This window comes from Cydia strobilella, chromosome 6 (assembly GCF_947568885.1).
Source record: "Cydia strobilella chromosome 6, ilCydStro3.1, whole genome shotgun sequence".
In the NCBI taxonomy this organism is placed as follows: domain Eukaryota; kingdom Metazoa; phylum Arthropoda; class Insecta; order Lepidoptera; family Tortricidae; genus Cydia; species Cydia strobilella.
Genome location: NC_086046.1, coordinates 1381336 through 1407081, shown reverse-complemented (window position 1 = coordinate 1407081; position 25746 = coordinate 1381336). Strand labels below are relative to the sequence as shown.

The following is a 25746-nucleotide window of genomic DNA, read 5'->3' as shown; positions in this document are numbered from 1 at the left end:
ATTTATTTTAGCGCCATCTGTTGGAAACTTACGGAAATAGATTGTGATGGGAATAGGCCGCGCTGTTGGGCATTCATGTGAACGTACATTTGTTGGTAAGTATACATAGATGGTGCTTTAAACAAATCTTTATATTTAATCAGCATATCAGTTGTCATGAATTTAAATCCATTTATAATATTAATAATACCAAAGTATTCAGTTACATAAAAATATTTTATTTGTAAATATTTCAAGAATTAACTATTTGGTTTTCATAATATATGGTATCGATTTTTTTACTGCAGCAAACAGCTAGCAACTCTGATTTAGTCTATGGAAGTGGTGGAAAAAAAAACAACTTTGACATGATGGTTTTATATTTGTGTCGGACAGAAATACGTCGGGAGCTACGCCGGTGAAGAATTTATTTCAATTATCATGAGCAAGCTCAGTGGTCTCGCTCCGCGCTGTCGCTAGTTGTAGACACATACTCTATCTTCACTTTCCATGCGACGGAACGTTGCTCGCTAGTGCCGTGCTCCAAATAATGGTTTCCAATGAATCAGTGACGTCTCGATACGCAACCTTGGATATTATGGTTACAAGAAAAGGTGTATTTTGAAAATATATCTAGTGTTTTCGTGTTGAAAACTTGTTTGTGGTATAAGTTAACTGTGTTGTGGTGTTGTTAACGTTGTGGTGTTGTTGAATCGGTGTTATGTCGGGTGGAAGGAGTTTGGAGAAGGAGCGTAAGTCTCCTCGGGAAAGCGGAGAGGATTCGGAAGATGAGAGTGAAATCTTGGAGGAGAGTCCTTGTGGGAGATGGCTGAAGCGTCGGGAAGAGGTAAGTGCCTTTGCCGTAGCTTTTAGTAAAAATTTTGGGTAATTTTGAGCTATAAAATAGGAATTATTTAGTTGGTCAGCTGATCTGCAAGGTCGGCTCTGTATTTCGGTTGCAACGCGCAATTAGATAGAGTTTTATCAACAATAAACAATCATTCTCTAACAATGATTTTAGTTTATTTCTAGTCATAATATTTATCTTACATTTTATTAGTAAAAAAAAATCTGTATCTAGTATGTATTCATAAATGTTTTACAAAGTACTGAAGACTGTTTGAAAATAGAATGATAGGTTAGTAACAGAACAGAAAGATAATATCTTATGTAAACCAACTCAAATTAGTGTGATTTTTTTCAAAAAATTCCAATAAAATATTTTCACACTTTTACGTAGCATGTTAAATATGCTATATTCTCACCTGATGTGAGCAAACGTGATTCTTACTTGATGGTCTCATCGGAAGATCAGCGCTGGAAGTCGCCAGCAGCATGCTGAGATGGGGCCATTTCGTGACACTTTATTTTAAAGATTTGGCGCCCCGGGCCAGTCAGATTCACCACCCCATTAAGTGATGATAATGCCGAAATTAAAAATCTTGAGACATATTTCAAAATATTTAATGGTACGGAACCCTTCGTGGGCGAGTCCGACTCACACTTGTTAATTTTTTATCTATACTTATCATCATCATCATCATCATCCCACCCACGTAGACAAAGTCAAGGCCAGAAGGTACAATCTAATAAATATCCCATCAAAAACATGATATGAAATGAGAGCCAAGTTCAATATTAAGAACTGCATCTAATTTACGTCTTGTTTTTTTTTTCGCATCATCTTATTGATAAATCTACTGGAATTTCCTAGTCCTCACGACACATGCTTGACCTAGTGTGAGGGCTACTGCTAACCAAATTATCATATTTGTAAGTGAAACCGATTTGTTTTATCCTATATTTCATCTAAATAATTTTTTGTATTTGTAATATCAAGTATTAAGAAAGTGACGTTGCCAGTTCTCTTCTTTTGAACTTGGCTTGACATGCTGCTGCATGTCAAGATTGGATAAAATAACATAACTATAGGTAAAATGGCAACTATAGGTATTCTGATACAGCTATTAGAAAACCCGTAATGGATAATTACTGGTAGTTAATTTGTGTACAAGTCTAAGTTCCACTGAGTAATTAAATTATCTATTATCAACATCTCATAATTCAAAAAAAATTCAAAATGTTTATTCTGTAAATAGGCTTAAGCTAGCTCTTTCACATGTCAACTTATAACTATATATACATAATTATTCTATTTTAACATAAATGCATCCTTATCTTCTACGAATTCCTTAACCGTATAATAAGCTTTTTGTAAAAGCTGTCGTTTTACAATTGACTTGAATTTATTCATTGACAATTTCGTTAAATTAGATGGTAACTTATTATAAAAGCGCACACTGTTCCCCATAAATGACATATTATTTACTCTATTTAAACGGAATTTCGGAATCGCCAATTTATTTTTATTTCTAGTGTTAAAATTGTGTATGTCACTATTCAATTTATACATGTCGATATTTTTTCTTACATACATTATATTTTCGTAAATATATTGACAAGCAACAGTGAGAATATTGATTTCTTTAAATTTATCTTTAAGACATAAGGGCTAGTGGTAAGATAAATCTATCTATCTATTTATCTAGCCCTTTTATTCTGAGCTAGAGTATGTCCCGTAGCTCAGTGTGCCGCTTGGCAAAGGCCTCCACTAGCTCTTTCCATTGAGGTCTGTCGTGGGCCACTCTCCTCCAGTTCGGGCCCGCTGTGAGTGAGTTTATCCTCCCATCTTGTTTGAGGTCTCCTCTGGCCCCGTGTACAACCTCTTGGATACCAATCCGTTACTATTTTGCTCCATTTTTCCCGCATGTCTCTCAACATGTGGCCAGTCCATCTCCACTTCTGCTGATCTATTTTGGTGAGTATGTCGGTCACTTTTGTTTTTTTGTCTCTGGTCTTCATTTCTCACTTTGTCTAGTCTGCGTGTTCCCGTCATACTTCGTTCCATAGACCTCTGGCAGTACTTAAGCCTGTCTTGGTGCTCTTTGTTGAGTGCCCATGTCTCACATCCATATGTAATGCAGGGTAAGATACATTTAGTGGACTTCTCTGTTATAACAGACAGATATACTTTTGCATTTATAATAATAGTAAGAATTCTTCAATGAATCACAAAAATACAATTTAGACAGCTCAGCACAATATGAGCTGTGAATGAACCTGCACTTATGATGTAACTGTACCCAATAAAATAAACAATAAAACAGCCAATGTTTGAAAACATGGCGTCAGGTGCCAGGGCAAAGTCTAAATGTATGCTGACACACTTAAAAGTCCCGCAAGCTCTAGCAACTAGCTATCACGGTTCATGAGATACAGCCTGGTGACAGACAGACAGACGAACAGTGAAGTCTTAGCAAAGAAGTTTTTTTTTTAATATGATTTTCACCCATGTACTTTCACTGATATGCGTTTAAATTGTTAAATAACAAACGAAACTGTCAACGCCGTCTAGTCGAGAAGAGGCCAAAGGTGGTAAAACGTGGTGGCGCCAACTGTTCGAGAATCAAATTTTACTTGATTTCCTAGGCAAGTTTTTTCCTTTGACTGTATCCATCTTATACGGAGTTATATAAATCTTTGCTATGGCTATATAGACACCAAAATTGGTGTGGGCCGCATGTACTTGTAGCTGCGTGACGAAATCGCGCAGTGAGCCACGCCTGCCGCCGTCACTATTTGATGCTTACTTGACTTAGTACACTTGTAAAATAAATTGATACAAAATGATATCAGTTTATAAAAGGAAATGTTAATTTATTAATAATCATCCTTTTGTAAACAATAGTAAGATACTATCAGCTATTAATAAAATTGTTTATTTAATCATTTAATTTTACCCTGAGGTCATCAAAACAAGTTTATAGATTATATATAAACATTTATGGCATGTAGACCAGCCCATACGCGTAGCGTATAGGTAATCAATATAATCATTGCACCCATAGTACAAACTTTAATATCTTAGTCAATGACGTCAAATTCAAGGTTATTATTAATCAATATTCATATAAAAGTTAATAATAATAAGTAACATATTGCTTTACTCCCAAGAGAATAACCTCGTTGTAAGGATTTAAATTTTTTATAAACTGCCCGAGTGTTAGTGAAGGTCTCCGTTCCAGCTTTCACATGTTTGTCCGGCTGTTGTCCTCTTAAGGTGCGAACTTATCCAGATAATTATAGTCTCTGATAATTATCGCGATAATTATCCCAGGTATGGATGGCGCTATATTTATTTTCGTTGAATTCTTTGATAGTAAAAATTAATGATTGGGACGTTTTTTGCTATGTAAAAAAAAAACTGACCTAATATTGATTAGTTTTTTGTTTACCATTAAAATATAAGATAATCATCATGTAACAATCTATTTATATTTCGTAAATTTCACGCGTTCGACAAATTAGTTCACATAAGTGTCATTAGTAGCAAACGTCAGTTGGATCGTCCAACGTGTGACGTCATCACGCTCTGTCGAATTCGCTCCAAAAATTATGAGCGTTTCAACCGCTCAAATTTTTTCAACATTTAAAATATATGAAGGTTTACAAAAGTATTTTTATTTTTTCCAGTGTCCAAACGATATAAATTATGATTACAATAATTAAAAAAAATCATGCAATTATTATAATTATAATTATTATATTTATTTCATTTGTGAGTTGTTTGAATAGATTAATTTTGGGTCCCTGGCAGTTATATAATTTAGGTTTTAACCTCATCAAAAGCTCCTATAGGTCTCGGATAAAAAGTAAGCCATCTTAACTTTTTTTTTTTTTTTATGATGAATAGGCAGGCGTTTGACCACGATCCCACCTGATGGTAAGTGATGATGTGGTCTACGGTGGAGCACGCTTACCTATGAGATACCTATTAACTCTTGCCTTGAAGAGCTCCAAATTGTACTCATGCGGAAACACAGACTCGGGCAGGGCGTTCCACTCCTTGGCAGTTCGCATAAGAAATGTGGAGGCAAAACGCTTCGTGCGTATTTTTGGAATTCCTACCATGAAGCGATGCCGGAGTGCCGTTTGTCGTGTGGTCCGATGGTAAAAATGGGACGGCAGTAGCAAACAATCGTAACGCCCGTTTGGTGTTAAGTGCACACCCCAGACAATGGACGCTCGAATATCAGCGATGACACAAGACGACCCTTCCCGACAGCTTTCCCCTACACGAGCGGTGGTGGTTGCCCCCATCGGAGGCTTATGAGTATAGCTAGCCATACACGCACGGATTTGCCCCGTCGGATCTGCCTGAAAGATGTGTCTGGCGGACACATCCGTCAATGTGTGGCGAGAAATAGACACAGATGGGCAGCGGACGGGCATCCGGCGGACAAATCTGTGTCTATTTCTCGCCACACATTGACGGATGTGTCCGCCAGGCAGATCCGACGGGCAAATCCGTGCGTGTATGGATAGCTTATGAAGGCTCTCCATCTCTTAGATTCTTTATCTTGTCATTGTCACGTGACACGGCCAGACGTCGGCCCCTAATTAAGCCTGTCACTTTCGCCGCGCCGGTCAACGGCCGTGTTCGGTACTAGCGTACTGTCGCTTTCTAGCTTGTCTGTGAATGAAAGTAGTTACTCTACAATTTTATTGTAGGCCTAAGTTCAAAAACCTGAAACGTTTGCGTATTATTATTAGTGAATTATGGACCTTTTTGAGTGCCACATCGACCAGCAGTGGCCTTTTGAAATTCATTACTAATGCCCGTTGAATCTAGGAATTTCCATATTCTTTGGGCTGTAATGTGATGTGCCTCATAAGATTGCAATAGGTGCTTTTTGACATTAGCAGTCCGCAGGAACAGAGAATGTGCATTGCTGTCTCCTCTGACTCCTGACAGAACCTGCATGCCGCGTTTAGTTTCATTCCCATTTGAAATATGCGGTTGTTCAACTTGCAGTGTCCTGTGACCTGTTAGTATTCTAGTAACCGTGCAGGTTTTGTGTCTTTTTGAGACCCTAGAAGTTCCTTAGCAGTTTTGTATTTGAACCCTTTGATTATGAGCTTTCTGGTGTTCTTGTCCTCTGACATTTGGATAATTTGCACTGGTTTTTGCTTGAAAACTTCAGTTATAGTCCTAGAAAACTACTTGACAAAGGTACTGACGTAAGTTTTGACTGTAACTGGAGCAAAGACTGATGGAATCATTCAATTTTGTACGCTGGTAGGTGCTTAGGTAGGTTAATTAGGTGCCATTAATAAACTACTTGAACAGCGTCAGGGCGGATACCAAAACTAGGACAAATCTGGGGAAACCCCAGGTATACTGGACACTTCAACCTTATATTAGCTGTTACAAGGTTTTTAACAGTTATACAGGGTGGCAAAAAAATAAGTGCATTCCCGTTGCCAGGGAGGTTTTGGGATTATACTGAGCAACTTTTACTATGGTACCAACGACGAAATCGCGAAAAAAAATTTTGCCCTCCCATAGAAAATGGCCCGCCAAAATGTATGAAACGGGCAATTTTTTTTCGCGATTTCGGTGTTGATCCCATAGTAAAAGTTGCTCAGTATAATCCCAAAACCTGCCCGGCATCGAGAATGCACTTATTTTAGCCACCGTGTATATAACTAATAGATACCCTACACTAGCGTCAGTAGCGTCTTTTGAGCGTCAGCGTCTAGTCAGCGCTATGGGAAATGGTATCGCTGCGCAGTTGCGCCAACGTTGCGTCACAGGGCGGACACGCCATACATCAAAAATCACTCGCGTTTCTATGTGTGAACGGCACGTCCGGACACGCGTCATGTGTCATAGTGTGAGTAAGTTGCTTAAAAATAGTACTGAGAGCACGCCAGAAGTCCGCCAGATTTCTGTTGCGGGGAACCTCACCCCGGGTTCGAGTCGGGGCGGGGCGGTGCGTGGCCGTTCTGTATGATAATACTATTACTTATTCTGTGGTTGCGTCGAGCACTATCAGCCATAGTTGACTAAACGCCCACGCTCGGGACACGCTAGTGTGGGCTCTCTAAATTTCTACCGGGAATCTACCCATCTCTTACTCCAACATGGCATGAGCGATAAAAGCAGACGATTTTCATATTTCGTTTTTCCACCGAGTAGTATTTGATCATCATCGCGTCAGTGCTTTTTTCTTAGTAATATATCAGGCGCGTAATGAATGAAAGCTGTCGTTCAATCAATCAATCAATCAAACAAACTTTTATTGGTAAAATAGAAGTATTTTATATGTCAACACATTATTATTATCTTATACATAGAACATTACATTGTCTACAATTGATAAAATCTTGCAGGCTTTTAGGTCCTCAAAGTACGTGTGAGTCGGGTGACGTATGTCGTATGTGACACTGACACCCCTAGAGTAGAAAGTGTTCACGGGCTATGTTAACTGCTTACCAGCGAGGGTATTGCATGTTTGTTTGCCACATTGTGTAAGAATAAGACTTTCAACAATATACCTTGAGGCTTCCTAAAATTCCCATTTCGAATAAATGATTGCACCAGTAAAGAATTAAAAAAAACTGTATAGAACCAATCTGCGGAAGTTTATATCAAACTGTGATGGAATTTATCGGCCGCAGATTAAATTTGCCATCTGTTCTTTTGTGATTTTAGATTGCTATTTTTCCCCTTTTCCCTCTATTTTCGTTTCGATTCTGTGAATGAAGAGAAAAGTTGAAAAAATAGGTATTTCAATTGAATTCGCATTCCTAACTTTGTGTAGGTACTTGGTCGAATAATATATCACAATTTATCAATAAGTCTCAACTACGGCAGCGACTGTTAAATCCCTCCTCAATTGGAGAAGGGTATCCCAATATGGGACCGGCAACAAACTCGGCGGTACTCGTCTTTTCAAAACAATATTTACATCTTATAATTAACACGCATTACGAGTAAATAAGAAAAAAAAACCAATTTAAATTACTATAGAATTCATTTGTTGACTTGTTAATTCCTCTACGGAAGTTGGTAGGTACAAAATGGGCCACTCTTAACAACGCTCTTTGTCTGCTTTAAGTATGTATTTAAGTTAACAGCCTTCCTGTAACATTAACATTCCAGACCGGTGAGAAAACGGCCATATTACTGCTTACATTGTGTTTACTAGTGTTTGTTTCGTTACGCCCCACGTTAGAATATAATTGAGCATTATATTTAACACGCTAAGTTAGAAAGAAGGTAAAAATGACGATATTAAGTTTTACATACAAAACTTCTACTTGGTGAACCTCAGTGGACAGACAGCCTCTTTATTCTTTAATATCTGGGAGACCGAGCTTTGCTCGGAAAACATATAAAAACTCAAAAATGCACGTTTTCCCAGAGATAAGACCTAGCTAGATCGATTTTTCGCCCCCGAAAACCCCCCTTATAGCAAATTTCATCGAAATCGTTAGAGCCGTTTCCGAGATCCCCGATATATATATACATATATACAAAAATTGCTCGTCTAAAGGTACAAGACTTCTTTGTTGCACCATGGTAATTACAAGATGTTAAAACATGTAAAAGTATCTCATGGACCCGAAACGGGTATGGCAGTTAAAACTTAAAACTAGGACTAGTGCTATTAAATATTAAATTAATAAAATTTATAATAATTTACATAGTAACATTAGCGTGGTCCGACTCTAGGTAACAATCCTGGAAAAATATGTTAAAGAGAACCTAACACGATACATGTTACCTACTAGGATGCCAGAACTACATTAGAACCTTAACGAGTTTCCAATTAACTTCCACTGCGTACTCGGTGGTCCCAGTTTAATATTAAACTTTACCTTAAAACCAGACTGACGCAAGTCCATTTGATTTTACACGCAATAATGTTACTTATTTCTAGTATCTTACGCCTTCAAATTGCTTGCATGTTTACATTTACATTATGGTTAATACAACTCGTGTTTCATCTATTCAAGGAAAATGGAAACGTCTTTATCCCCCTCGCGCTAAATCGTTGCAAGTTATGAGCAAAAGAGACAGAATATTTTGATCTTGAAAGTGCATGTGCTATTTATCATTTAGTACGCGTTCTCATTATAATTTACTATGTTCCCAATGCATATCAAGCGCTGGCGAATCAACCGGTATATATGTGTCTTTGAAATCTGTAGTATAAAAACAGGGCGGGAACTTTTTGCTGATCAAACGGAGATTCTTTCACTCAGTAGACAATCTGCCGCCGCGTGGTTAGGTAATTCTATCCACCTTCCGCCTTTCCTCTGAGTTGGAGATGAGATAGCATTGGTTGTAATTCACATCTCTTCTTCGCTCCATTGGATCGCACGCACGTCTCCGCTCTTCTCTGCTCATCTCAACCGCAGTGGAAAAGATTAAGCTGGTTAGTTTGAGCATTAGACTCTGGAAGCAATGTGAATGTGAAGTCTGAAACCAGTCGTAGTTTATGTTATTTTATTAAACGGCTCCATATCGCCTAGATCATAACTTGTTTTATTAAAGTTGGCTGATAGTTACTGTATTAAGTCTTGTCTGTTTATAGACTTTATAGGTCTTGACCAGCTGAAGCGCTGGTGGCCTTGCGGTAAGAGCGTGCGACTTTCAATCCGGAGGTCGCGGGTTCAACTCAAACCCCGGCTCGTACCAATGAGTTTTTCGAAACTTAATATGTACGAAATATCATTTGATATTTACCAGTCGCTTTTCGGTGAAAGAAAACATCGTGAGGAAACCGGACTGATCCTAACAAGGCCTAGTTCCCCCTCTGGGTTGGAAGGTCAGATGGCAGTCGTTTTCGTAAAAACTAGTGCCTACTTCAATTCTTAGGATTAGTTGTTAAGCCCAACCCCAGGCTCCCAGGAAGAAGAATAGGTCTTGACCAGATCATGGGATGTTTAGAGAAAATATTGTATAGTAACTGATATTGATCCAGCAAAATAATGTTGCATGCGTCCTTGCATAAATGCAATTTCCTCTGTTTCGCGTTATGTGTGAACTATAATGTTTTGTGGACAGATCACAGAATTTGACCATTTCATGAAATTCCATTTTAAAATTGATCAGTTCATGTTATGGTTAGGTTAAGTTTTACTTTTTCGTGAAATGATTGCCACATCGTGAAATAATCAATTCTAAGATCTGCATCGCCACGACATATGCAAGTAAACTAAATCTATTTAATATTTATCTAAGTAAGCACCCATAAAAAGCACAACTAAACTAAATCTATTTAATATTTATCTAACTAAGTAAGCACCCATAAAAAACTAACGGAGTCAGTAACAAGCTATGACGTCCGACGCATTGTCTGCTGTGACGTAGGCTGTATCGTTAACCGTAGCTATGTACGATCGTTACATAAATATGGGGCATTTTCTATGAAAAGGGACCTTATTGTCGATGGCGCTTACGCCGCACGGCGTCGCGCGGCATTGTATTTATATCGGAGCATCGATTATAATGGCGTAAGCGCCATCTACAATAAGGTCCCTTTTTATAGAAAATACCACATAAAAGGTAAGGTCCATTGATGGTTACCTAGTTAAGTGTTGCTCTTAGTAAGGCCTGATTAGTTAATGTGTTTTGTTCCTTATGCGATGTGGTTGATTTCAACACGGCAGTGTTTAGTTTACCTACTTCCTTTAGATAATTTGAGCCGGATATAGTTGATTGTTAACCAAGGTACTTATTTTGCCGAGGTATTTTGGCGCTCGAACATAGTGAGAGCGCCAATAGTCCGAGGCTGAAATGATGCCTTTCACCTGAGTTAAACACTTTACTTTTCATTTCGAATACGAGGAAAGTAAAATGCATGTGTTTTTTTAAAACATGACCAGGTATACATTTTAATAATATTTCTTAAAGGTACTTTCAGTTAACAATTTAGGCAAAAGTATCGTTATTTATGGAATGGAGAGTCAAGTCAGAAGTATCAGAATGGAAATTGTATAACAAATCCATTTAAACTCAAATTTCAATTGCTTATCGTAAAAAAAATTAAAAAAGTACTTCGAACGTAAAATGCTCTAGTGCAGACAAGACAAGTATCATTTTCTGCACACCTTTTAGACCAACAATGACTCTTTCAGAGCATGAGAAATGAAAAGTTTTTTTTACACTTTCTATCGTGTAACAATTTTTCAGGGATCTTTTTAAGGTCATTATAAAGTGAATAAAATGTATCAAAAAAGCATTCGTTTTGGCATGCTTTGCCGTTATGTCTCGGTGCCGTAGGTTCAGAAAGCCGAGTTTATAAAAAACCTTACCTCTTTTTTAGATTACAATACGGCTGCCAAAACTTGAATAAGTAGTCCTGAGGATTTTCTCTAGGGACTTCATTGATTCGAATCCTGATTTTATCACTTTCAAACGTAACGATTTATGCACAAAAGCTGAAAATATAAAAGATGCTTCCAAAATGCGCAATCTTACTTTTGAGGGCACTCACTCTTCGTTTTTTTTTGTTAAAACTTACGCTTACGCTCAGTGAGAGTGAGAGAAGAATATAAACCTTCGGGGCCTTAAGCGTTAACGCGAAAATCTATGGATAATGAACTAAAAGCAACGAAGCCGACCGCGACCGGAGGCCTTTCTCCGTCTGCGGGCTGTCTGGCCGAACGTTTCCACGTTACGTAAACACCACAGCTTCCATATTCGGCCTTCACAGCTCCAATATAACCAGTGGTATCTCACTAATATGTTGTCGATGTGGTGTTGGCGCCGTCTATTACGAATACCATGGACAGCACGTCGTACGAACGCATCCATCATAGAAGAGCTTAACCTTACACATTCTCAAAGGCTCTCTGCGAAGTGTCTGCACAGGATTTTGGTTACATTGCTCGCAGAAGCTCTGACAATATAGAGCGCCTTATGGTCACCGGGAAAGTGGAAGGAAAAAGGCCTAGTGGCCGGAGCCCTAAACGTTGGATAGACCAGGTGGCGTGAAGGCTTAAGATGTCGGTCGGCACGAGGCAGAGTACAGAAGCCGATGGGGAGAAGCCATTTTACGTTCAGAGTCACGATCCTCAGCAATGAGGGACGTAGGGGGATCTCACTAAATTGTTCTGACGTGCTCGGTGGCTGCGCCAAAGGCACAGAAACAGAACAGTCATATAATGCGACTCATGAATGAGCGAGAGACACGTGATTCGCTGTCAAGCACCGGTTTGGTTAGACAGTGGGTATTCTGTACATTATAAAACAACGAAGCCCGTTTGCCTCGAGTCAGCGGAGGCCTTTCACCGTCTGCGGGCCGTCTGGCCGAATGTTAACGTTACGCAAATACGAGTACCACGGCTTCCATATTCGGTCTTCGCAAGCGATTGTTTGAACAGCAACACCTAACTGTCCATCGGTGGACGTTATGCCTTTTATAATAAGGTTAATTGTCAGTTAACAGTGTGGGCGGATGGTACTTAGAACACTTCGTAAAGCCTGGAAATTAGAAGGAAACAGAAGGTATGCGCGGCCTTTTATCTCAATTTCTCTGAAAATATATCTTTTTTTATCATTAGGATATATCGCTAGTTATAGTGTGTTAGGAACCTATAGAATACTGTCCATTAAACGAGGATAAGTGAATGAGGGGATTCTATTGGTTCAAACACATCCCATCCAATTTTATGCCAAAAATCGAAACTTCGATCGGACACTACTGAAAACACAATTTTAAAAACACTAATACATATAGTTTTAAAACGTTATAATATACTAGCTTTTTCCCGCGACTTTGTCTGCGTGGACTTAGTAACCGCAGCTGGAGTAAGAATAGCGCCTGGAAAAGATCTCATAGCAATCTAAATTTGAGCATATTATGCACACAAATTAGCAGGCACTTCGTTAATTATCGCTTTTTACTTTCTTAAGGGATGATTTTCGGGATAAAAACTATCCTATGTCCTTCTCAGGGACTCAACCTATCTCTAAGCCAAATTTCATCTTAATCGGTTCAGCGGTTTAAGCGTGAAGAGGGAAAACACAGACAGAAAGACATACTTTCGCATTTATAATATTAGTATGGATTTCTAAACTTTGCTAAGTTAATATTTTCCTCTAACAATAACCACAAACATGAATACTATTTAAGTCTGAATGCGATCAATGGCCCGTGACGATCAGACAGCGGAACCGAGCAGCATTCCGGGCATACTGATCATGCTAAGTATAGTCCAGTCTATTGTTAGTGATAACAGCTTCACTGACTATTGTTAGACTCTATTATCGTTGCAATAAAGGCTACGATCAGTAAGCGAGATTAAAGTGGTACAATAATACGATAATGACATTTGTTTTAAGGGGTGCCCGAAAAATACTTATAGGGTTGAAAGATTCCCAATATTTCCCAACCTGTTAAACAGTCGAATTTATATGAAATAAAACTATGAAGACAGAAGACGGATTATATCGCGATTCAATATACGTGACATAATCCGTTTTCATAGTTTTATTTCATGAGTAACTATCGCGGTAACCGAAGACCGAAGAATTTCTACCTGATAAACACTTGTCTACGGCCTAATGGTAACACAACACTCACTACATGGTACATTTAGCTGTGCTCTACCTCTACATCATCTTTCAAAATGAAACAACGTATGAGGGCAATGCATGACCGATTTTTGTAGAGATGTTTTCATGAGCGTCTCTTCGTGATATTATGATTATATCTACTAAAATCACGCCTAATTTCCAACCTTATTAATTTATTAACAACACTGGAAAAGCAATTTGTATTAAACTTGTCATCGTCACCAAACTCAGATAAGGACAACAATCCGCAGGTTCTAGAAGTACAAAGGACATCCCCGACGCGCAAGGAACGAGACCATTAATAATTCATAATTCATAATTCATAATTTATTGATAAAGGTAATTGTTTACACGTCAAGATTAGGTACATAATATTTGATTACATTTAACTAAATGTAAATTATCCGCACAATACAAATGTCAATCATAATAGAATTAATAGAATTTTACAACAAAATAATGGTAAACATTAACATCACATCTATAATATCTAGTGTACACATGTACTTTACTTATTTATATTGTGTGTGTGGATCGATGACACTTTACTGACATTACTGCCTAAGAGGCGGTAAAACAAGTTATTATCGACCTATTAGGCTATACTTGCGTCTAAGCTCGGTGTTTCGCTATGTGAGATAAGTTGTACGGATACGGACTTTGTATTAGATAAGAAAATGTGTTTTGTTTTTGTTATATGTTGTACAGTGAGCTGCGAAATTGGCATGGAGAAATCATGAATGAATTTTGCGGCTGATGGTTTTTTCGTTTGATGAGTCGTTTGATCCTCGTAAAGTTATGTAAGAAAAAAACAATCGACACCATGGATAAAATGATCCACAATTCTATAAGCTTTTTCATATTCTAAGGTACAATAGATAAAAAATCTGTATGTGAAACTATATTTTTGGCTTTTTGCCGCACTTATTTACACTTGAGGTAGATTTAGAGCTTTAACCCTAAGTCCTTAGGTGGTTGGTCGGTGTCCTAAACTCATTCAGTCGGCCATCGAACTAGAGTTCTTGAACAGAAATCAGGTCAAAAACCACGAGGTTGAAGCGGTTAATATCCAATCATTTCCACTAATATATGCTACAAATACTAATAGCGAACATTGAATCTGCAATACGGCATCGCAAAGTAAAGAGATACGAAAAACGTCATTTTTTGAGGTGTGTGCATACCAGTGGTGTTTCTCTGGCGACTATGGAGCACATGTACTAGTTATTTGACAGTTGATGTCTGACAAATCTCATGAAAATTTTCCACGCAAGTTCACATTATTGCCACGTTTTCGTCGCTTTTAATTTTGCCTCAACACTTTTCGCACACGCACATTTCTACTAACATTATGAATGCCAAAGTAACTCTGTCTGTCTGTTACCTCTTCTCACTTAAACAGCTAACCCGGAGACAGTTAATAAACTCGTATGGAGCAAAAAGCGCCTACGAACAGAGATCCCACCTAGCTGGTTGCTGGCAGTAAATGTGTTAAGCCCCTGGAAATTCTACGCAGACGAAGTCGCAGGCTTAGGTTGGCTATAATTGGACCCTTTTGATCCCAACAATTATGAAGTTCTTTCGTCAATCAACAAAGTTAGTCTTAGTAGGTACCTACTTCAGGCATTTTCTATAGAAACCTCTCCTTTCAAAGCTACGACCTTAAACCCTCCTGCCCCCTTTCCAAGTCCGAGGAAGGGCGAGATCGTTAAGATCTATAAATAACTCTGAATACATTGCGACCGACTTATTGGCTAGCTTGTCAGCGCTGTGCAAATTAACTTGATCTGAGTGGGTTTGTGCAGTCAAGTGTTATGTGTAAAGTGTTGTATCTTGTACCATCCCCCATAGTGTAAGCTAAGGTCTGATTTCGTCCTCTGAAGTCGGTCGCTGAGGTCGGTCGAGCGTACCGTCGGAAGAAAAATCTGCTGCGGACGTCAGCGTCGCTGTGCGGGGCCCATAGAACATTGTGTCAATTCGTACGCTCGACGTCAGCGACCGATGTCAGCCTAGGAGGAAATCAAGCCTAAATCATAACACTCACATAATCAGAACTCGATTCGCTTATAACTCCGGAGGCCTACCGCGAACCACGTTCGACGAGTTGCCTCCCTGTCACACTTACGTACAAATTTACAAGTGCGACACAGAGGCAACACGTCGATCGTGGTTCGCGGTAGGCCCCCAGGAATACACTAGGTTGTATTGGGCCATAAATATTGTCGCCTCTACGACTGGATAAGGCGCGCGCCTGTCGCTTACTCTTGCTCTTTTTGCACCCATTAACCCTGTGCTAAAAGTAAATACATATGTGACGTTTTCAACCAAAAGGTACCACATTGTCGGTTGTCGAAGGTTGATTTCAAATTGAAGCTATATGTGGAAATAGCGCCTTATTACCGGTTATTGACAACCGACTATACGTACCCTTTTGATTGAGATTGGCACATATGTTGAGTTGAGAGTCCGTTTAAGTAACTGATACCATAATAAACGCAGCTTAACCTTTTCGACGCCGCGCCGTGTCAAACACGAAAGCTGTCACTCAGACGTCACCGCCGAAGTTGAACTTTATGCATATGCACGTAGGTCTATGTTGCTCTGTGGTCTGTAACAGATTAATCCGTCGTTCGACCTGGATTTTATGAGGCTCGTTTAAAATACAATCGATCAGACTCGTAATTCGAATCAAATCTTCAACCTCATACTGATGGAAAACTACTCTTTGTATGGCATTGCAGTTTCCTTTAAGGCGGTTCCCTGAGCCAGAAGGCGAAAAATCTCCTTATTTGATCATGTTTTTCTAAGAGGCGTTGATATTCTTAGACGTGGAAAAAATATATGTAGTTCTTGACTATATTATCTTTAACAACATAGCTTCCGATACACGAATTATGATACTTCGCTCGATATAATTAATTCCCAAAGTAACCTCTAACTCGGACTTTTAATCCTACTTTACTCGGTTTTTTATTATGTGATACTATAAACAAAAAAAGAAGAAAAAACAATCTTAACTTAAATAGTAATTTCATAGCTTTCAAATTTCTATATTGTAAGGTAAATTTCTTAAAATAAATAAAAATCGACACAATTCGATTAAAATAGACACTTGGCGCGTATGATCTTTCCCGTTCTTTCTTGCGAAATGTGACAGTGACAGCGGCAAACCGATGGAACGGCCTTAAATTAATCAAGGGGTTTGAACTCTTTAAATACTCATTGGCCTTTGTACTGAGGTTCATGAGGTCCTCAATCTCTTCCTGGATTTTTGTTAACATGCATCCCAGAGGCAATTTGTGTGGAAAACTACTCTCAATAAGTAGTATTTGTTTCATTCTAAAGTTAGATTTATCGGGAAAGCGTCAGCCGGTCCCATTCCGCCCACGCGAGTAATATCTTTCTATCTGGTTATTTATTGGCTTGCACTGTCAATGTGGTCGTAGATTATGTTCTACAGAAAACTGCGAGTAATTATTACAGTATAACCCGCTTAAGAGGATTCTGAAGATGTTACGTCAAAATCGCGTCGTTATAAGAATGTAATTCTTTCATAAAGTGGGTATGCTCTTTTGCAGCTTACTCTACATTCTACATACATAACCTATTTATAAAAATCCGTTTATTAAATGCGATATCTCGTGACGCAATTGACTCAGTACTGATTTACTGATAACGAGTGATTGATGCGATCTTTATCACTTTCCTCTTAAACGTCCATTGTTTCATTGTCCATATTGATTTGATTTCCTTCTATGTAGTGTCAAGATATTGTTTTTCGATAAGTTTCGCGGAAATTTAGACAATGGATTATAGGATTTTTTTGTTGACAAGAGAAACAGGTAAGGTAGAGGTTTTGAAGTGAAGTAAGAGTTACCTCCAAGAAGGTAGACCTAAGACTAGATTGTAGGATAATTTGATGGGGATAGGACACAACCAGTCCTGATAAAAGGCCTCTGTACTATATAATACACTTCCAAAGCCCACAGACTACACATCAGACACCGCATTAGAAGCGTTTACAAAGAGCACGAGGTCACCATATAAAATGCCACTAATGAGCGGCACAACCGAGTTGTATTGTACTTCATTTTATACTGTAATATCCCAAAGCTAAACTTTCGTTAGTATTTTTAATTTACACGAGTACTGCTTGTAATTGTGGGCACAACTGAAATAAGCCTTTGAGCTTCCATACAAAATTTGCGCGCTTGTGGGCTAGCACTTAGGTTGTCTCTCACTGTTTCACTTTACCAACGCGAAGAAAGTACAGCTAACACATGAGGAAACTACTCAAAATTTGCATAAAATTACTGTGCCACTTGTGGATAAATACAACTTTCTCATCATATTTTGAAGAACAAAACGAGTAGTTACAAGCTGGTGTGGGGAAAATGTCCATGCCACTTAGCAATAATTTAATGTCGAGATCATCAAATATTCCAGACCAGAACTAGGCAAGACAGTTTTGATATTCTCATCGCTTACCAAGCAGCGAAGCAGCAGGCGATTCATAACTAAGGGCTGCACGGAGCTGGAGTTACCGCTGCGACACTGACACTGCAGCTGTTGCAACAGAACCGCTTTGCTCCAAGTCCAGCTTAACGAAAAACATGAGCGACGTTAACTGGCGCGGAAGAGTGCGACGGATTTTTACCTACAGTGGCACCCGCGTGCGTGCGCCCGCTCCGTTCATCCGCGCCAGTCAGCGGACGCCCAAAGGGGGCCCTCTGATCATCAGTCCGCCGGACGATATCAGCCTGTCAGTTAGAACAAAAATTTGTCAGTTCCGAACAACTGACTCGCTGACAGTTCACATGGCTCTCAACACCGCCAAAGACAGAAACAGATGGAGAAAGATCGTAAGTGAGAAAGTGATACAAAAGGGAGGTCACGACCCTCAATATTGAGGAATACGACGTAAGGAGGAGAGGAGGAACAACTGACAGGCCAATAGGCTTGACACTATCCAGTGAAACTAATCTTTTATCCTTAACAAACATACGTCAATAGAGAGATTAGAGAGCTAGATTATACTATAGGGCGGACATGGTACGGAAATCGTCTTAGTCACTTTTCGGTTGTCAAAAAACTATCTTCGATTTCTTAAGGCTCGCGGTAATCCCTCTGGCTCTGTAAGGAATTGTATTAGCAGTATCAACACCCGTCGTGTCAGACGGTCGTGACGTGATGCGCCGCAGTCATCAATGTGAGTCGTTAGCCTAACGATGTTTCTGATTGTGTTCAAAATCGATAGGCTAATGAGAAAGCCTACTGTGGAAAACAAGCCTATGGCACAGGGCGGACACGCTTTACATCAAAAATCACTTGCGTTCCTATGTGTGAACGGCACGTCTGTACACGCGTCATGCGTCATAGTGTGAGTAAGTTGCTTAAAAATAGTACTGAGAGTACGCCAGAAGTCCGCCAGATTTCTGTGGCGGGACTCGCGGGGCGAGGTAAATCGAGTCGGGGCGGGGCGGTGCGTGGCCGTTCTGTATGATAATACTATAATACTTATTCTGTGCCTATGGTCAGATTGGTCAGTCTTGCTGTGCTATGCTAATACTTGGTGGATGTGCAATGAGGGCTATCGTTTTTGTGCTCACCAGTTGGCGCCACTGTAGATGTAGGTTCAGAAAAACACATCTCCAAAATCTTCTATGCTTATTTTTATAAAATCAATACGATCTAATATTAATATACACAAAGGAATTTTAACGTCTAAATGTGTAACTTTTTTCAACCTGTTTAATTTTGCATATATTTTAGTTGGCCCTTTTTTTAAACCACTAACATTTATTGAGCAGATTTACCACAATTATGAATAAGGAGTGAAAATTCCCGATAAAAAAGCTTGAAACGCCTAAAACTTCTATGCATTTGACATTTTGAAAGACCTCCATCTACAGCGCCCCTAGCGGCAAAATTAAACGCGATAGCCCTCATTGTTCAACATGATTCGCTCCATAACGGGGAGCTTTATCTGGAGCCGCAACGGCGACGCAAACACATCAGATACAGTCTGATGGCTGAACCTCACGGAATTTAATATATGTATGTATCTCATAAAATGGAAAAACCGGCCAAGTGCGAGTCGGACTCCCGCACGAAGGGTTCCGTACCATTACGGAAAAAAACAGCAAAAAAATCACGTTTGTTGTATGGGAGCCCCATTTAAATATTTATATTATTCTGTTTTTACTTTTAGTATTTGTTGTTATAGCGGCAACAGAAATACATCATCTGTGAAAATTTCAACTGTCTAGCTATCACGGTTCATGAGATACAGCCTGGTGACAGACACACAGACGGACAGACGGACAGCGGAGTCTTAGTAATAGGGTCCCGTTTGTACCCTTTGGGTACGGAACCCTAAAAACAGTGGATACAATTCAAAACTTATCCTAAGGGAATCAGTGAAGCCTGTTGGATTGAAGGGATTTATTGATGGTTGACTAAATAAATATCTTCGATATTTCGTTTATAACATACCATCCAAGTGTTAATAATATGCCGAACTACTTACCCGGGCCTTTTTACACGCCGCTGGCATTTAGACTCTTAAACACGCCATTACACTTTGATATTATAAGCCGGTGGAGATTCTGACCTTAACCCTATTAAGAAATTATAAACAGTTTGGGGTTTACTTATAAATAGGTTTGTATGGAGAAGTGAGGAGTGTCTTTTCAAAAGGGTTTATTTCTCCATCAAAACCATACAAATATAAGCCTTGTGAAATGACACACAAGGCTTATATTTGTATGGTTTTCATACAGAAATAAACCCTTTTGAAAAGACACTCCTCAAGTGGTCACGGACTTCCCCATTCGTATAATTTTGTCGGAGGGGTGCTGACCTGCGGTGAGTGTGGTCGTACATTTACTGCGAAAATAGGCTACGTCAGCCACCTGAGAGCTCACGATCGTCGCTCTCACTAACCAGAAAAACTCAGTCGCCGAGGCCGAAAACGGCCTGGACAGGATGATGATGATGATGGTGGACTATAAAAGTAATAGTAACGCTCTTTACTGATCAGATCTAAATCAGGGTGCCTAGCCAAGATGCGTTCGCTAGGGCGAAAACGGTTGCCATCTTTGCTAGGCCCTCAGTTTGAGTCGCTCAACCAATCTCGCTGGAGGGCAAACTCAGTAGACTAGTGTAGTATTTAAATTCATGTGTTGCTCCGGAAGGGTCCTGGGTAATAATAAAAAAAAAACTTGAACATTTTACAATAATATTTACGACTTCTCAATTAAATGGACGCTGGTACACGTACAGGTATTAGTCACCTTACAACAGATACGGTACACACATTGCGTCGTATTTGATTGAGCCATCATGAGTCACCCGTGATTCACTCGTAACTGTTTATGGGGCTACTTAATCGTACAAAACATTAATCAGACAAGGCACTTAACTGACCATCTTTAAACCTTAATGTCAAAGCATTAAGGTGTAATAATTGTAAGTAATCTGAACACCACGCCTATCGTGACTCGTGAACCTTTTCGGAATCGGAATACATGAAGGTTTGTATTGAGATCGCGTCTTTGGCGGTCAAAGGGGCATGAACGATGGTATCGGGAGGCGTATTTACAAAAGCTAAACTATTTCAGTCACGCCTCAGATTATAATCGGGGAGCTTTTGTTTATGCATATTAGTTAACAATATCTATACCGTTTCGGTAAAAAGTAGTCACTCAAATGGATTAGCTTTTTGCTTACATATTTTCGAATATTATTCACTACAAAACCTAGTCGAGTTTAGTAACGTCAGTATCGTTTGAATATGATATCTAAATTTTAATAATACTTATTTACTCAAATCGATTAGCTTTTGTCGCGACAATATTCAAACATTTTGCTCTCACAAAACCTAATAAGAAGTACGAGTACCCTTTAGTACCGCTTGGTACCTAAAAATTGGTAACCGGCTTCGAAACGGGAAAAATAAATCCCGGGATGTAACTGGTTACAAAATAGGGCTTTTGAATTACCGATTCCTAGCCACGGTTGGCAAATGTTTTGTAACTGTTTACAAAATGGGAATCTAAAATTACACTAAATCAGTAGGTAGGTTAGGTTCGTTAGGTAGCTTTAAATGCCCAAAGGGCAAACCGCCCAGATATAGGAGCCCCGCGAAGCGGGGCTCCGTCTAGTTAGCTAGAGTTCGTCGGACTGTTTCTTTAAAAAAAAAAATGACTTCACAACGTAACTAGACGGAGCCCCGCTTCGCGGGGCTCCTATTTCTGGGCGGTTTGCCCTTCGGCCATTTGAAGCTACCTAACGAACCTAACCTACCTACCTATTGATTTAATGTAATTTTGGATTCCCATTTTGTAGCCAGTTACAAAACTTATTTACCAAACGGTTCCACTCTGGCCCAATTCGTAACTGTCTACATACAAGGAATTTTAGATTCCTGTTTTGTAGCTAGTTACCAAACGGTAACACGCTGGCCCAATACGTAACCGGCTTCAAATTAACAGGGAATCTTGATTCCCATTCTGTAGCTGGTTACGAAATTTTGGTTACTCGTACCTATCAACTGAAATAATTGTAAAAGTAAAAAAAATCTTAGGCATTGTTAAGTAATTTGCATGAACGGTAATTTATTTTATACAATCGGAGTCGTTACTAAAATATTATTCAAATTTTAGATCGCAACAGACTAGCATTTGTAGTAACAATATCCGTATGAATTTAGTTAATAAAGTCTATACGATTTCAGTAAATTTCTATACTATAATAGATTAGGGTTTTGTTAAGTTTTGTCCAAACAAAAGCTAATCTAGTTCAGTTCGCATCTGAACCATATCAGTATAGCCTTTGTAAATACGCTATCGGGAGTCCCAGAAAGAACAAGCATAACTTTGCAATGCTGCTTTGAATTCATAATACTAACTGCAAAAAAAAGTTACATGAAATCGCCAGTTACTTATTTATCTACAATTATTTACATTCGTCGCAGTTTATGTGCAAAATACGCGAAATGCGGGGCATTTCTTCAGAAATCAATTCAAGGATGTGGGTTCGAATTCCACTTTGGCCAGAGTTGATCATTGTTGATTTTTTCATTGTGATTGACATCTGTATTTACCTATAATTTATGGATTTCTCCAGAAAAACTAAAATATTGTGCACAAATGGTGAACTATTCCTAACATCACGCTCAAAGAGTTGGCGAATTCTGCAGTAGTACATCGGATCCGTGCGTAAGGCTACTCGAAAGTAGAGTGAGGATTCACCTTTGTCGATGCACGAAGAAGTGGGCGGATAAGTAGGCCTATGGATCTAAAATTGAACCGTAAGATTCCTCAAGTGTTCCGCTGAAAAATACTCGTCTGTTAGGGATGTGGCCAAAAAATTACATCGGCTACCAATGTCCAACATGCTAAGTAAGGTAAGGGTAAGAATTAGTTTAAAAACCTTTAAAAAGCGGAAGAAATCAAGATGGAGCCCTAAACAAGCCGCATGCGTGAAACCACCGGCGAGAAAATTTTATACGAAAAAACCTACATAAAACCCCCCCATATGTCACTAAAATAAATATACTTACGACATAACAAGCGACACCGGTGGGTCGGCTCAGGCCGCGTAGACAACATGCCAATCGCCTTATATTGACCGGGATATAGACCGTGATTACCCGATATTTCAACGGTTTATATCCCGGTCAATATAAGTCTAGTGAAACTAACCGTGAATCATTCAAAACTAACATGCCAATCGCTTACGCTCCGTAGCGATCGAAACGCAACTGTCACTGTCGCACTAATATGGAAGAGTCATAGAGAGACACAAAGTGTTTCGTTGTCGTAGCGATAGCGATTGTCACCTTGGCTAGGCCGACAGATATATACCGCTGGGGAGACAGCGTAGAAGTGGATCTGCGGCAGCTTCAAGCCGATAATTGGCAGGAAACGGCACAACGTCGAGAAAAGAGGAAAAGCTCTTGTTTCGGAGGCCAACATCCTCTGGGGATCGCTGAGCCACATTAGTTAGTTACATAACAAGCACCATTAACTTACTTACAAATATTTACTAAAGATATCGGGTAATACCCAAAGAGCCGGTAATGTAGGAGATTTTACGTTGTTTATTTTCATTCATGCGTTGGTGGATTGACGGTCTAGCGGTTACGAACGTGTGACTTTCTAACAGAAGGTCGTGGGTTCGAATCACGGCTCGTGTAAAATGAGTTTCTTGGTATTTACCGTGCAATAAAATAGCAGTCAATAGGAAAATGAAAATTAGAGGGAAAACTATAAAAATCGCCTGTGACAAAGCTGGCAAAAACGTCCAAACGCCGGCGCCCGCGCACTTGTTGACCGATTATACACTTTAATGCGACGAGATAAAGTTTATAATTACGTGTGGCTGTCAGTACGAGGCCATTGTGAACTCAATCACTAAAGGGCTTATGTTTTACGTAAGTTTACTTGTAAACTCGACCTAACCTCTAGGAAACAAAGGTTACATTTAAAAAACACAGTGATTGGGCTGCGGACGCGAGGACACTATCAAAGACTTTCTCAAAAAGCTTCATGTTTTCGTTAAAGGTACGCTCAATTCAACCCTGGGTCTTTATTCACAAGGTTCACTTTTGCAAAAAAGGAAAATTCTAAATAGGTGGTTTTGACAATTAGTTTGTTCATAATTCTAAGTGATTTTATGACAGCTGATGATCGATCCGCTTCCGTCGAGCTTTCGAATGAGAAAGCGAGCCTGATTGTATGATTTGTAATATTTGTATGTTTGTATGGGTGGGTTTTAATAAGCTTTCTTATACATTCGTTATCGCTAAACTGTGATTTGTTTTTCGCTAATTAGGATTGATCACGCACAATCCACGAACTGATTAATGTTACAGTAATTTTCGAAGAGCATGGGTGGTGACAGACTCACAGATGTCATCTCAATGCAATTTGGCGAGATTTTGCTTTTTAGGGTTCAATTTCAATTTCTTTCTTTTTCAATTTAGGCATTAACATAATGCACCTATGAAAGTCAAAAACGTAGGTACAGTTGTACAAAATTAAAATTAAACATTCATTTTAAATAATCACAACATACATTATACATTTTAAATACTTATAAAATACCTATTTAACAAATTAAATATTTCAATTAATACAAACACACATTAAATACATAGTTCCGTACCTAAAGGGTAAAAACGGGACCCTATTACTAAGACTCCGCCGTCCGTCTGTCTGTCTGTCACCAGGCTGTATCTCATGAACCGTGATAGCTAGACAGTTGTAATTTTCACAGATGATGTATTTCTGTTGCCGCTATAACAACAAATACTAAAAACAGAATAAAATAAATATTTAAGTGGAGCTCTCATGCAACATACGTGATTTTTTTGCCGTTTTTTGCGTAATGATACGGAACCGTTCGTGCGCGAGTCCGACTCGCACTTGGCCGCTTTTTTTATAACCGTGTAAATGCCATTTCACACTCATACGTCCTTGTAAACATCGCAAAAAACGTTAAATATAGTTCAATGCCTTTGTTTATTCTAGTCTGCGGATTGACAGACAGACAAACAGCGAGCTTGTTCTTCTGTTTACCTCGAGACGTGAAACAGGTTTTTAAAAGGTCGGCAACGCGCATGTAATATCTCTGGTATTGAAATGAAAATGAAATTAAATTCTTTATTTTCAGGCATCTATTGGCCCATAGATAAATACCTTAAAATTAGCATATATATTATGGCTGCGATACAGTTCGCAACACTTTTTTTTTTTTTGTCGGAATGGGAATGCACTTACGCACGGTGTGTGGGACTCGCCGCTCCTTTTCCCTCTCTTGGCGAAAGGGGGGAGAATTGGCCCTACCCACTAAACCCACTCCGGCGTTTCACCCTCTTGGCCGTTCGTGAGGGCGCACTGGGATCGATAACATTCCACCACGGCGCCCTCCGGCATCCCCGGCTTGTCGCCAGAGTACCCTCACAATGGAGGGGGGATCAGAAACGCTTGGTCCCCCCAGACGTACAATGCGGGTTCGACACCCGCTGGCCCTCCTAGGGCTCACAGTTCGCAACCCTGCAGTGTCAGAACCGCCAGTACTTCACACTCTTCGGCCAGAACTCCGCCTCGGTGAAGGTCGCTAGATGTATTGCAGGTGTCCATAGCCAACTGCTTACCCTCAGGCGGGCCGTAATGATACTCCTCACTTTGTCGCTTGCCAAGACAGTGTAGAGTTAGTTTGGGCTGACTGTGGTTGATTATGAGACCATCGCTCTATCAAAAAACCACATTTACATAAATTTCAACGTATTGTTTGTTATGAGTCCCCGGCAAGCTCGGTTCTCC

General features: G+C 39.4%; 1 protein-coding gene across 1 annotated transcript in view; it reads left to right on the top strand.

The window, feature by feature from the left end:
- Window positions 1–330: 330 nt before the first annotated feature.
- The window catches only part of LOC134741943 (nuclear receptor-binding protein homolog), a 69572-nt gene continuing 44156 nt past the window's right edge, over window positions 331–25746 (top strand). The window contains exon 1 of the mRNA XM_063674829.1: window positions 331–826. Within this exon, the coding sequence (XP_063530899.1) occupies window positions 701–826 (126 nt within the window). The 5' untranslated portion in view covers window positions 331–700. The remainder of the gene's footprint in view (window positions 827–25746) is intronic.